We start from the raw sequence: 12360 nt of genomic DNA, 5'->3' as shown, positions 1-12360 counted from the left end.
CCTTTTGTTTGTGGACTCCGATGACTTGCACCAACACGGTTTTAATTTTTTAGCAGTTATTCTCATCTTCAAAATATGGAGCATTGCATTGCAGGATTGTAAGCAGAAAGTAGCTTACCTACCAAGGACACTACTTATTTGGTTCCATTCTGGAAACTCTAGAGACACAATATATTTAATTTGTAAGAATTTGGACTCTTGGACAATTTGGAAATGGCAGATGGTGAATATAGTCTGCTTTATAGTAAATTGGGTTTGATTTCGGATGCAACCTGACTTTGGGCTCCGGCTGAGACAGAATTAAGACAACTAACAACTAAAAACAGGATGCATAATGTTTTGTTTACAGAAGTTATGATAAGTCATAAAGGAAAAATGTCCAACTTCTTCAGGTTCCTCAAATGTGATTCTTTGTGGTTTTCTCTCTTATATATATTTTTAAATGGATTATCTTTGGGGGATTTACTGTTGGTTGGACAAAACAAGACTTTGAATTAAACAATAATTGATAGATTAATTGATAATAAATATAACCTTTTGTTGCAGCTAAACTATATTCTAAACCCGTCAAATTTGATCTTTTCTTTCCCAGATGTTTCGGTGGCCCATTGCCAGCAGGCTGGATGGAAACGAGATGCTGGAGATCCAAGTGTACAATTACAGCAAAGTCTTTTCCAACAGGTAAGGTTGTACTGCTGCCCCCAGCTTGTCCTAAAACCACATTTATCAGAACAAACAGCATTTCAGTGGCAGTTTGTGGCCCCAGTGCCCTTCCTATCTTCCTGTCACAGGCTGTGAGCAACTCAGACCGACACACGGTGAATGTTTCTCAGATGAAGGAGAATGAGCTTGTATTCCCTGAGTGCTTGTTCTAAATTGAATCAATTGTGTGACTGCAAACCACAGAGCTGGCCATGAATGAGTTTCACGTCAGGAGGGAATGAAACTGCATTAGATCCTCAGTAATGGGTGTATTTGTCACTTTACACTCACAAAAACACAAAGGGTGCAAATTGGATCACTTAAAGTGTGTTATTGATTCTAATACTAGTTAATTAAATATTTGCAATTCAGACAAATTTTGCTGACATTGTTTGTACGATTTTTCGAACAAATCCAAAGCTAAGAAGGAGGTATTTCAATTATGAGCTATTTAAAGTTCTTACATTAAAGACCAAAGGGCGCTTGAGCAATGCAAATCACTTCAATTACTCCAAAGAAATAATTTGTGCAGAGGCGATGGTTAAAACTGGCTAATTGACTAAATCTCCTTTACTCCTCCTCATCTTCTTCTTTTTATGTTCTACATCTTAGTTTCCCTTGAAAAGTGTTTTTCTCTGATGTTTCCAGATCTGATCAGACGTAGGCTGGCTTTGCCAGGAAGTCTGTCCATATCTCGTGTCCGTTACAAATCCAATCAGATCATTACAGCTGCTGCGTTAAACTAACTGGCTCATTGGGTGATGTGTCCAGACTGAGGACACATTATGTTACCCACACAGCCATTAAAACTGTGCATGGTTGTCTCTCTGTGTTTGTGGGTGGCTATGTACTCTGTGTGTGTACCACAGCCTTTACATTTTATCTGTGTGACCTTATTTTGTCAGCCATGAGTGAGTGTAGTTTTGAGTGAATGTGTGTACTGTAGTTGTAGACACATTTCTCAATGTGTCTCACATTACTCACAGAGCTAAAAGCCGGTGACAGGTGTGCAGACAGATGTTGTATCAGTTCTACGTCACAGCAACTATTAACTGTCATCATGATTATTTTTTTCTGGTACCATTGTGTGCAAGAGGAAAATAGAAACAGGACAGCCACACATAAAAGTTCAAAGAGGGTCAGAAAGTAGAGCATAGCTCAAAATATCCAACTCAAGTAGCTTGAATTTTCTGTAAGAGCTATCTCTGGCCGTCAGTCCACCACTTTGTCCAGACAGAAATATCTCAAGGACTTTTGGACTGACTATCTTATAATTTTGTGCGAACATTCAGGTCTCCAGTAGGTTTATCCTAATGTCAATATCCTCATTCTTTTATAATTGCCACCATCAGGTCAAAGATTTCACCTATTCTGTGAAATGTCTGTAATAGGCCAAATATTTTGTATAGATATGCATGGTCCCCAGAAGAGAAATCCTGCCATATTTGGCCAGCGTCTCCATGAGGTTAACATTTGGGGACCTCAACGACTATTGGATGGATTGTCATGGAATTAGCTACATGCATTCATGTGGAATTTGGTGATCATTTAAATTTCTTTCTTCAGGTCAAAATCCAAATTTGTCAAATACTTTGATTAATGAGCAATCATCTGCAAAACAAAGACATTCTCATCAGTCTCAGCTGTACTTTGTGTTTAGTGATAATAAGTAAATGCTAGCATGCTAACATGCTAAAGATTTGTGTATCCTTTTTTCTACACAGGAGGATCACGTCCCCACTCTTAATCTTGCTTACAAAATCTGTGATTCGCGTGTTCTGTCAAAAAGCATAAAGTGAGACCTATTTGAATCAAAATGGAGGCATAGGCTTCAGCCAAGAACCAGTCTTTCATCATCAACCCAAATATCATTGACTTAAGCCAGTGAAAACACATATAAAATACTTTGCAGGTTTTGAGCAAAGAAATGGAGGATTCCAGACAGAAAAAAAGCAAAACAGATAGAAAATGGTTATATCTCTTTTGCTAGCATTTGTCCTCCACTAACTGTCATCTCAATGCACATGCATGTACACAAGCAAAATATATGCTAAAACAAACATGTGCACATAAACAAGTTAAGTTGCATGGAAAGACAATTACCTGCACGCACACATACATACACACACACACACACACACACACCCACACACACAGCCCCACACTCATTGAAGTGGGTAAATAATTCAAGATGAGTCATAGCTTGTGTTGTTCTCACACCTGCTCCATATGTCCACAAGCAGCATCATTACCAGGGTAACTGATCTGCTTCATCACTGTCTGCACCAACACACTGTAAGGCCAGAGTGTCACGCTGTGCGACCATACATGCACTCATATTACCACAACACATAGAGAAAGCGATGATGCAGGGATAGTCTCTTTGGAATTGAGGCATATAGACCATGTTCTATGATCTGTTTCTCCTTTGGCAGAAAGATATGCTTATATATTCTGCATGCTGTGGGGGCCACTGGGTGTGAGTCGGAGCACTGGAGTGAGAAGGTTATATGATTGTATATTTCAGCCTGATGTCCTTGGCTCCCAGGTGCATGGAGAAATATCAGGGGGTCCTTGGAATTTCAATTGGGATTCCTAATTTTACTTTTAAATCAAATGTTTTGGAGCAAGCCCAGTCCATGATTAGCTCTGTTTGCCCTGCAGTAGACACAACTAAAGATAAACTATTGGTGTCCATGATGACTTCCCATAGTGGTCTGACTGGCTCACAGTGTTATAAAACTCTGTGCTGGGTAACAGTATCTGATAAGCTTGCAAACGTTATTGTATAGGATTCTTTTTAAAGTAGAAATCATTAAGATGTCAGTCCTGGTTGATTTAGAATTTCTATTTGAGTGAAAACAATGGGATTGTGCTTAAAGTTTAGCAATAGTGGAGTTTTTTTGTTGGTACATAATATCTCTTTCCCTGATCTTAGCAATAAATCAAATCATGCAATTTATTACCCTTTTTAAATGTCTGTTTATCTTTATGGTTTTAATTTAGCAATAGCCACAGGATATAGATTTGTAGCTTGGCAACTGGTATGTCCTGGCTTCAAAAGTAATTTTCCATGCTGAACACATCGAGGCTCAACAATTTATTGCTTGGTCTTAAAATGCAAGCTGAAAAGCATAAACCTGTTAGTCTGTTGAATTTTCTCTTGGCTTTGTCAAGCCTGAAGCATTGGAATGAACACTGTGGATATGTACCTTTTTTAACATAATTTTTGGTGATTATTTAGATTCTGTATTTCAATGACATTTGATTGAGTAAGTTGTCAATCAAAGGGCAGAACTGCCTTATGACATTATTTATAATATATATTGCATAAATGTGATATAGCACCTTTATCTAATTTGCTGCATTTGCCAAAACAGCCCCATTATTTCCTCCTTATTTCTGTCTCACTTTCTACAGAATGACATTTGAATAAACCACATGTGGGTCATACTGCGATCACCCGTTATTTTTTTATGTTTATTTTGTCCAGTTACACTGCTGTTGTTACTGGAGCAACACTCTGTTCGTAACTTTTTCTATTGGTTGTCTATTATGATTGTCTTTGTGTGTTTGTGTGAAAGACTGGAGTGTAGTTTGCGTCCATGTGAATTGATAGATATTCATCCTTGAACACCAGGTTTGCTGAATCTTCTTATGTTTACATCAGTGTTTGTGCACCGGTGGGGGGCAGTGCTTGGCAGAAGCTTTTCCTCGTCCAAATCACACACACCTGTCAGCTGTTACATTTTCATTTCACACTGTCCTCCAGCTGAGTTAGTGTAGCAGCAGCTGGGGTGGATTAGTGGAAACCTCGAGTCACTTCCATTTGATTTGGGAAAATATTTTACATTTCAAAGCTGTGCTCACTTCCACTCTAGTTCACCTGAACCTCGAGATTTTGTCACAGTCACGCCTCGAAATGCAGAAGAACCTTGAGGCAAACAAAGAAAAATAATACAAATTGAAAAGGGAAGGGAGTTCTGAATTATAAAGCAGATGAAAGTAAATTGTTTGCAGAACCTCAATCAATAATGAATGCCACCTTTTGATGTGCTAAAAAGTGAGCCAGAACATGATAGGCCCTGCTCAGTTCAATTATTCAGCACTTGAACACATGTTACAATGGCTGAAAGGAAATGACCGACCATTTGCTGGAAATATTGATCACCGCTGTCTGGGGAAGGAATGAGGATTATACTGGGTTAGGATTTTCAGTGATGTTGCTCAGAGGTGCAGAAGTTTCTGCTCCTCTTCACGGAAAAAATTGACTTCAGAAAACCATTAAAATCCTTACAGACTGAGTCACGTCAAGCCTGAAAAGTTAAGCATGGAGTGATTCAGTGGAAAGCCTGGCAGACATGCACCTTCACAGTGAAAGCCTCTGCCAGCGCCTTAAGGGAAGCACATACTTTTAACTTTTAACTGAGATTCAAAGTCAAGTTGTAAAGTTTTGAGGCTCTGCTGACAAATGTAGCCTCACTTTCAACTGTACGATGAACTCATCACCACCAACTCCATAGGACTGACATAATAAAGATGAGGACAGAGATGGAAATAAAGACAGAGGCAGGTGGACAAGAAAATGCATTTACTGAAGAAAATGGGTGTGAGATCTCTGGACACTACAACATATGTATTTACTGGAGGAAAAACACAGTGTTATTGCTGACAGCTTAACTATAACAAGAACCCAAGAAAATATCAGAAACTTATATGTCCTCTGGCTTTACAGAGACTCAAACTTACAGTGCTTGCTCAGCTAGATGCATGCTGTACCATGGGAGCTAACGCCTGAGACAGACATGAAAGCTTTTGACGGAATTTCATCCAATAAACAAATTTAGATTTTCAGAGCAGTGCTGTGAAGACCACTGTCCTTAGAATGGATCAAACTCGGGAACTTTTGACCTCACACAGGATCCTGAATATGCAAACAGGGCTAGCCACTGAGCAGACGAGCATCTCAGAAAAACACACATTTTTTTGAGGAGAAATGAATCCCCAAAATGCGTAAAGTGAATGTAGGGATAGGGGAAGAATAATAGCAGGTGTTAGCATTGTGATTGTTATTTGCTCATTGATAATGCCCTTCTGCCTTTTTTATTCTTCTTTTGTTCTAAATTTATTAATATGGTACTTGGTGGTTTTATGTATTGAGGTGCAGGTGTGCTTGTGTACATTCTCTGTGTTTGTGTGTCCTGTACTCATTCACTAACGTCTGACTGTCAATGTCGATAGCCCTGTTGGGAATCTCACATCATTAGCAGACATCCCTGCAGATTTCTTCTCTCTCTCTATTGATTGTATCCCCTTGTTTTATGATGTAACCTCTCTCTGTGGACTCATATCCAGCCAGGTGATTGTGTGTTCTCTTCCCTAATGACTGTCCTTCGCTCCATTTTATTTAAGTATTTTACATGTATTAACCTGTCTGTCACTTATATATTGAAATTTAAAACGCAGTTGGATTTTCAGTCCATCTGTTACCTGGGTGGGTGAATATTTGTGAGCTAGTGACTATTAAAGTACAGTGGAATTAACATATGGCTGTGGCTCAGTGTGGGCTGCGCTGCATGTTTTTTGTGTGTGGCTGATTGCTCTGCGGACAACACACTGTTTTTTTCGGAGGAAACTGTTTCAATTATTCACCAGCTCTAATTGGCTAGCTGAATGGGGACTGTACCGGGTTTCTTCCCACTGTTATGTTCTGTGACGGATCCTTGGGCGGCATAGAAATGAACCTTCTGTCTGATGATCTTATGTAAGAACAACAACAATTAAAGACTCTTATTCTGTTCTGTTTCCAACCACGACTACAAAGATCCCCTAACCTTACCAAGGCTCTTATTTTAACCCAAACTGATCATCACAGTTACTCCAAGATGACATGAAGGTGGCATAACTATATTGAAATAATCCATTAATTCAGCAATGAGGTATTACTCAAAGAAAATAAAAAGCCTAATTTGAATTTACCCTGCTGAATAGACATTTTGTTAAGATAGACATACCATTTTGTAAAATTGTTTCCTTTGATGCAAATTAGAAGAAAAAAAGTTACAGTTGAAGGCAAAATGTTCTGCACTTTCTGAAGATAAATCTAAGGTGTCTGTAGCCTACAGCTTTAAAATGAAAGAACTTTATTTTCTTCCCCTTCAATGGCAGCTTTAGAAAATAGAAACAAAGGAAAATGAATGGTTGGGTGAATGAATGGTGTGCAAGTCTCCATCCATTTATTTACTTGTCCTTGGGGGCATCAATAACAGATTAATTGGCTGACAAATTGCTGCCTGGTGATGAATTGTGTTGAAAGCTTTGGAGGAATAGCTGTCTCAAATGTTTTAAGACCTGAGTCAAAGCAGAAGCTTGACCCTAACCCTGGAATACAGGATGTGTTTTAGCATTTACTTAAATGTGCCATCAGATCGGTGGTATTTACAAATCAAGATAATTAGATACAATAACAATTTTGCTATAACAATTGTCACCCCAACGTTTTCAAATTTGTTCTTAATGGTGCTTATTGTATATAATAATTAAATACCACTGAATGATACTTGTGTGTGGGAGGTAGTTTACAATCAGTTTGTCTGAGCTTGGTGTGGCTGCCCATTGTTTTATACAGACAGGTCATTGAGTGCATTATGAAGGCAGCCACAAGGAGCAACAAACCAAACCAGTTAGATGAAAAGAAGCTAAAGCTACAGAGTAGATAGTTGATTCTCAGTGGCATCAATAGTATTAGCAGCTTTCACAGTATTAAAAACTTTCACACTACAGTGAGTTTTTGAATTAAGTGTAAATAGGTGTTAATTTCAGATGGCTTGTGGAGTTTTCTTCCAAACAAACAAAATGTATATTAACATTCAGTGTTTCTTACCATACGTCTCACAGTTGTATAACATATGGATAAAAACAGGGGATGCTAAGTGAAAGGAAGACTGATTGACAATGTTAGTGTGTGTGTTTGTGTTGGTCTATTTGAGCTGCTATCTACTTCCTTTAAACAGCTTTGAGAAGTGACATACTGTAGTGGGCTGATGATAAAAGCAGTATGGCATTTTCTCAACGCCTGTCACTGCACATATCCATCACCACCCACCACACAGCAGCCTGTTCATGACTATCACTGATATAAACACTTAACTGCAGACTATGACACTGAGTGGTGGAGACCAGATGGTTTTGGCGACTGAAAAAAGGTATATTTGTCAGTTTTTTTTAGTGTAACTTAACAAGTAGATAAACAAGCGATGTGACAATTTCTGAAAAGACTGTAGATTCACACAGAGGGTAACAGATGGGCAGCAGAGGTGAAACAAAGGACACAGTGAATTGATCTAATGCCTTGTATTGATCTCACAGATTTATTTTAACGACTCTCTTTTGGTGTTTCCCTGCAGACTGGTGGGGACTTTCTGTATGGTACTCCAGAAACTGGCTGAGGAGGGACACTTAGAGCTGACCGACACCCTCATTGACGATAACAACACGTCAATAAAGGTAAGGGTTGTAACATTGGTGGCCAAAAGAAATCAATTAATGCAGGCTAACAGCTGCCATGGGTATGTTGCCAGGTCATCTAAAATGAGGAGAAAGCACCATTTACATGTTGGGATCAGATTTGAAGAGAGGTGTAAAGAATTATGCACAAGACATCTAGTCAATTACGTTGTAATTGTATTGCTTCAAATAAGAGCTGATACAGAATATATTTAATCTCATTAAAGATAAATTTAAAGGGGGAAATTATAGTCCAAAATAGTTTACAAAAGCTGAAATCAAACTGTTTATATTAGTAAAAGGATACTATGATTGCATAGTGGAATTGAAATTAAATCTTATTAGTCAGCAAAATGCATTTTCAAGAAATTTGAGAAACATTAAATGTAGAAATAAATCTTGCCTATAAAGACACCAGAGTTTAAGACCTGCACATCAACAAGGATCTGATGGAAATTGAGTCTCTTAGCAACATCAGCACAATAGGACACTTGCCATTAATATTAATCCAGATATTCTCTATTGATTAGGAATTGTGTTTAGAACAGCTAAACTGGGAGCAGCTTAGTGGTGACAATGAGTGTGAGGGTCATTTTCAGGTTTTTAAAGCAGTGGAGCTGGCAGTGCTGATGTGATGTTTCTGAGATGATAACACACAGCATGGGAGTGCTTTAGCGCTTACACACCCACACACACCCACACACATCCTGTCACATATGTGCAAGTGGCTTATTGTGAAATCACATATCAAAGCACACACACACGCACAAACACACACTCAAAATTAAGAGAACTTCAGTATTTACCTCCTTGTAGGAAGAAACTAAATCCGACACAACCTAAGAGACGACACTTTTACCTACAGCTGCACTGGTGAGGTTGCCATAGTGACAATATGCTTGTTCTACTAGGGCATTTTGCAATCTACTCCTTGTGAACTACAGTAATTGTCTGGAGAGGTTGTAAGAAAGAGAGAGAGACATGGAGAGAGAAAGGGGACAAGAGCCCCTACTCTGTCTTTGTCAATAGAATAAATTGCCGGCTCTGTAATAAAGATGCAGTCATTGTCAGGAGGATAATATTGGTCCAAACACAACTTCCCAGGAGACATCAGAGACAAACTCCAATGTCACAGATGTTTCTGGCCTGGATAAAACTAACACTCATTGTCAGTCTGAATTCCTACAGCAAATACTAGGTAGAAGAGGTCTAGTAAAAGTGTGTTGTCTTTACTGAGAGCTTTTTCTACACATTTGAATGAATTGTTATTGATAAGCCAAGACTAAGCTTTAAGGTGTTTCCCGTATCAGACAGAATTGTCAACTCCCTACACTCTGTTTGCATCTGAAGTCGAAAGTTGCCTTCACTTTAATCAATTTCCACAAGGGTTTTGAGATTCGATTTGTGCTAACCAACCACTAGAGACAAATGTATCCGCCTGAAACTTACGTTTTTAAGACTTAAGAACTCGACAGGTGATGTGCAGCAATGAATACATACTTAGTGCTGGTGTTTAAAGATTTAAAAAGAGAAGTTAAAAAAACAGACCTAGCATCTAAAGTCTGGCTATATTGAGACAGGCCAAAGTATTTAAATTTAATTTGTAAATCAAGTCATGTTAAATTCAAAACTTAAATATTATTTTACTAGCTGATGAGAACAGCTGATTACACTTTTTTATATATTTCAGTGTAGACTAAATTCTAAATGATCTTTACAGCCGAAGGAATATAAGATGTGACAGTGATGACAGTACTGACAAGCAAATTAGATTAGTTTCAGGGACATTATTCAGAGTTTCAAGATTTGACATGTCAGATAGTCCTTTTAGATTGTGGTGCAGAGATAACACATCAGAAGCAGCTGAGAGGTGAAATAATAACAGCTGCTGAACAGGTGGGTTTAAATACATTGGCACATTTTATTAGTATCAATTTTTTCACAGACATTAAGATAAAATGATCTTTCCACCAAATGCTTTGAAGATAAAAAAGGTGCACTGTGACCTTCTGTGGAGGCGTGATAATTATCTTCTAATAGTTTCTAATTTCCAACTGTTTTCAGACCAGCGTTACCATAGAGATAAGGTACCAGTCGATGGATGGCTCAGTGGGAGTGTGGAGCGACGGGGAGTTCCTCGATGTTCCCGACGACCGTGATGGGATGTTTGCCTTTGAAACGGACAGTTTGCTGTCAGGACAAAGCCACGGGTCGGGGATGTCTCCTGGACGATCCTTACAGGGATCCATACCGACCTTCAGGAAGTGAGTCAAACACTCAAACTATCTCCATGATAACTCGACTCCCTGATGTTACAGTGAATCAAGCTGTGAAATGCTGATGATTTGCCTCTGAATATTTTATGACTTTCCACACCAGCAAAAAAGATGCCATTTTAATTTTGTTCTTTAGTTTTTAAGAGCTCAGTAGTACTGTTACTTAACAGTAACAGTACTACTGAGGCACAGATGGGGGAAACATTAACTTGAATGTGTTGAAGTTGACAGATGGATCCAGCATTCACACATTAAAAAGGCTTCATGCCATCCAGCTGATGTAACATCTGTCACTGTTATGGAGGAGAACAGGAAGTGGTCCTGTGCTTAAAGGGATAGTTCTGGTCAATTGAAGTGGGGTTATATGAGTTACTCATGCCTAGTCAGTAGTAGTGTATTATGACCTGCAAATGATGGTTCGGCAAGCCCCCGCCTTGGAGAAGCAGAGAGGAGTTACTATGAATGGGGACGTCAGCAAAAGTTTTTTTAGCCACAAAAAGTGTACACTATATTTAGAATATATTCGTCTGTTTATTTTGCCATGGGACAACGGTTTCTGACAAAGAACTGAAGCCGTTGTATCCATCTAGGCTCTTTTTACCTTGCAGATCACAGGGGTTACTGGTCTACCTCTGCTGTAACACAACAGTGTGATGTTCTTGTTTTATACTAGCAATAAAAGGTAATTACACTGTTAAATAATGAAGCACCACAGGAGGACTTTAAATAATTTATTTATTTAAAATACCACGGAATAAAACGGTCCGAAGATCAAATAAATAAAAGACAGCCATTTAGAAAATGCTAAAACTCTATAGATAAAACAAAGGTTTAAAAAAAATGTGTATTAAAATGGCAGAAACCACTAAAATGTACCCAGGTAGATAATCAAGAGTTTATTTATTATTAAAGAGTTTATTAAGCAAAACACAAATGCTTTGAAGTGGATACTAGATTCCAAAATATCTCTACTGGTTCTTAACATTTTACAGGAAGGACAGTGTTCTACTTATGTTCCAGGGGTCACAACAGCGGGGGTATCCATTTAACCGTTGTCCTGTTCGGCTGCTCTGGTTTCGGGTCCTCTGCGTCTCGTCCTCACAACAGTCCTGCTTTCGTTCTCTTGGTCACTTTCCTTACTTAGCTTACAGCAGGCGTTGAACCAATTCATGCTGCATATTAAAAGAATGTCCCACATTGACACTGCCTCGATCGGTTAGTTTGTGTGTGTTATTGTGTGACTTTGTTAGTTTGGATTTACAAAAGTCACACCATAACACAAACAAACTTGTTAGTTCTATATAACACACAAGTAATCTTAGGCTGTACAAGGCTGTATAGATTTAGTGTGAAAAACTGTAAGACCCACAGCACTGCACTGTTAGCTTGTCTTCTTTGGTTTCCTTGTCATTCTTTTGCTGAATAGAATGTGAATTTTTTTTAACGCTGGTATTGATTTCCACTGAGAGTATCTGCACAGCCAGAACTCCAAATCCATAATTATACCGCATGTTGAATATATGTTGAATATATATGTATGTGTGAGACCTAATGCTGTCGGCTCCTTTTTTTTGTTTGTTGATACTGAATTGCAAAGTTACACTGTCTTGCATTATAACATTGTTCAGGGTCTGCCGATGTGAGACTTGAACAAGCCTGAGGTAAATTTGACAAATTAAAGTTTTACAGCATCCCACGGGTGTTATATAACAGATACAATATTTGGATTTTGTCAACAAAGAAATAAGTACAGCTACAGTGGGATAAAATGAGTCACGAAAACTCATGAAGCTAAAACCTGAGCTCAAATTTCATTACATTTCCTCACCTTTCTTCAGGTGGAGAAGCTCTCTGTCCTTGCCGTTGACGAGGTCAC

General features: G+C 38.5%; 1 protein-coding gene across 1 annotated transcript in view; it reads left to right on the top strand.

Annotated features, from left to right (window-relative positions):
• The window catches only part of otofa (otoferlin a), a 67093-nt gene that overhangs the window by 19969 nt on the left and 34764 nt on the right, over positions 1-12360 (top strand). Inside the window, exons 3-5 of the mRNA XM_054618174.1 lie at positions 593-681; positions 8109-8208; positions 10273-10472. Coding sequence (XP_054474149.1) covers positions 593-681; positions 8109-8208; positions 10273-10472 — 389 coding nt within the window. The remainder of the gene's footprint in view (positions 1-592; positions 682-8108; positions 8209-10272; positions 10473-12360) is intronic.

The sequence above is a fragment of the Anoplopoma fimbria genome, chromosome 18, assembly GCF_027596085.1.
Source record: "Anoplopoma fimbria isolate UVic2021 breed Golden Eagle Sablefish chromosome 18, Afim_UVic_2022, whole genome shotgun sequence".
NCBI lineage: Eukaryota > Metazoa > Chordata > Actinopteri > Perciformes > Anoplopomatidae > Anoplopoma > Anoplopoma fimbria.
This window is presented reverse-complemented; position numbering and strand designations above follow the sequence as displayed.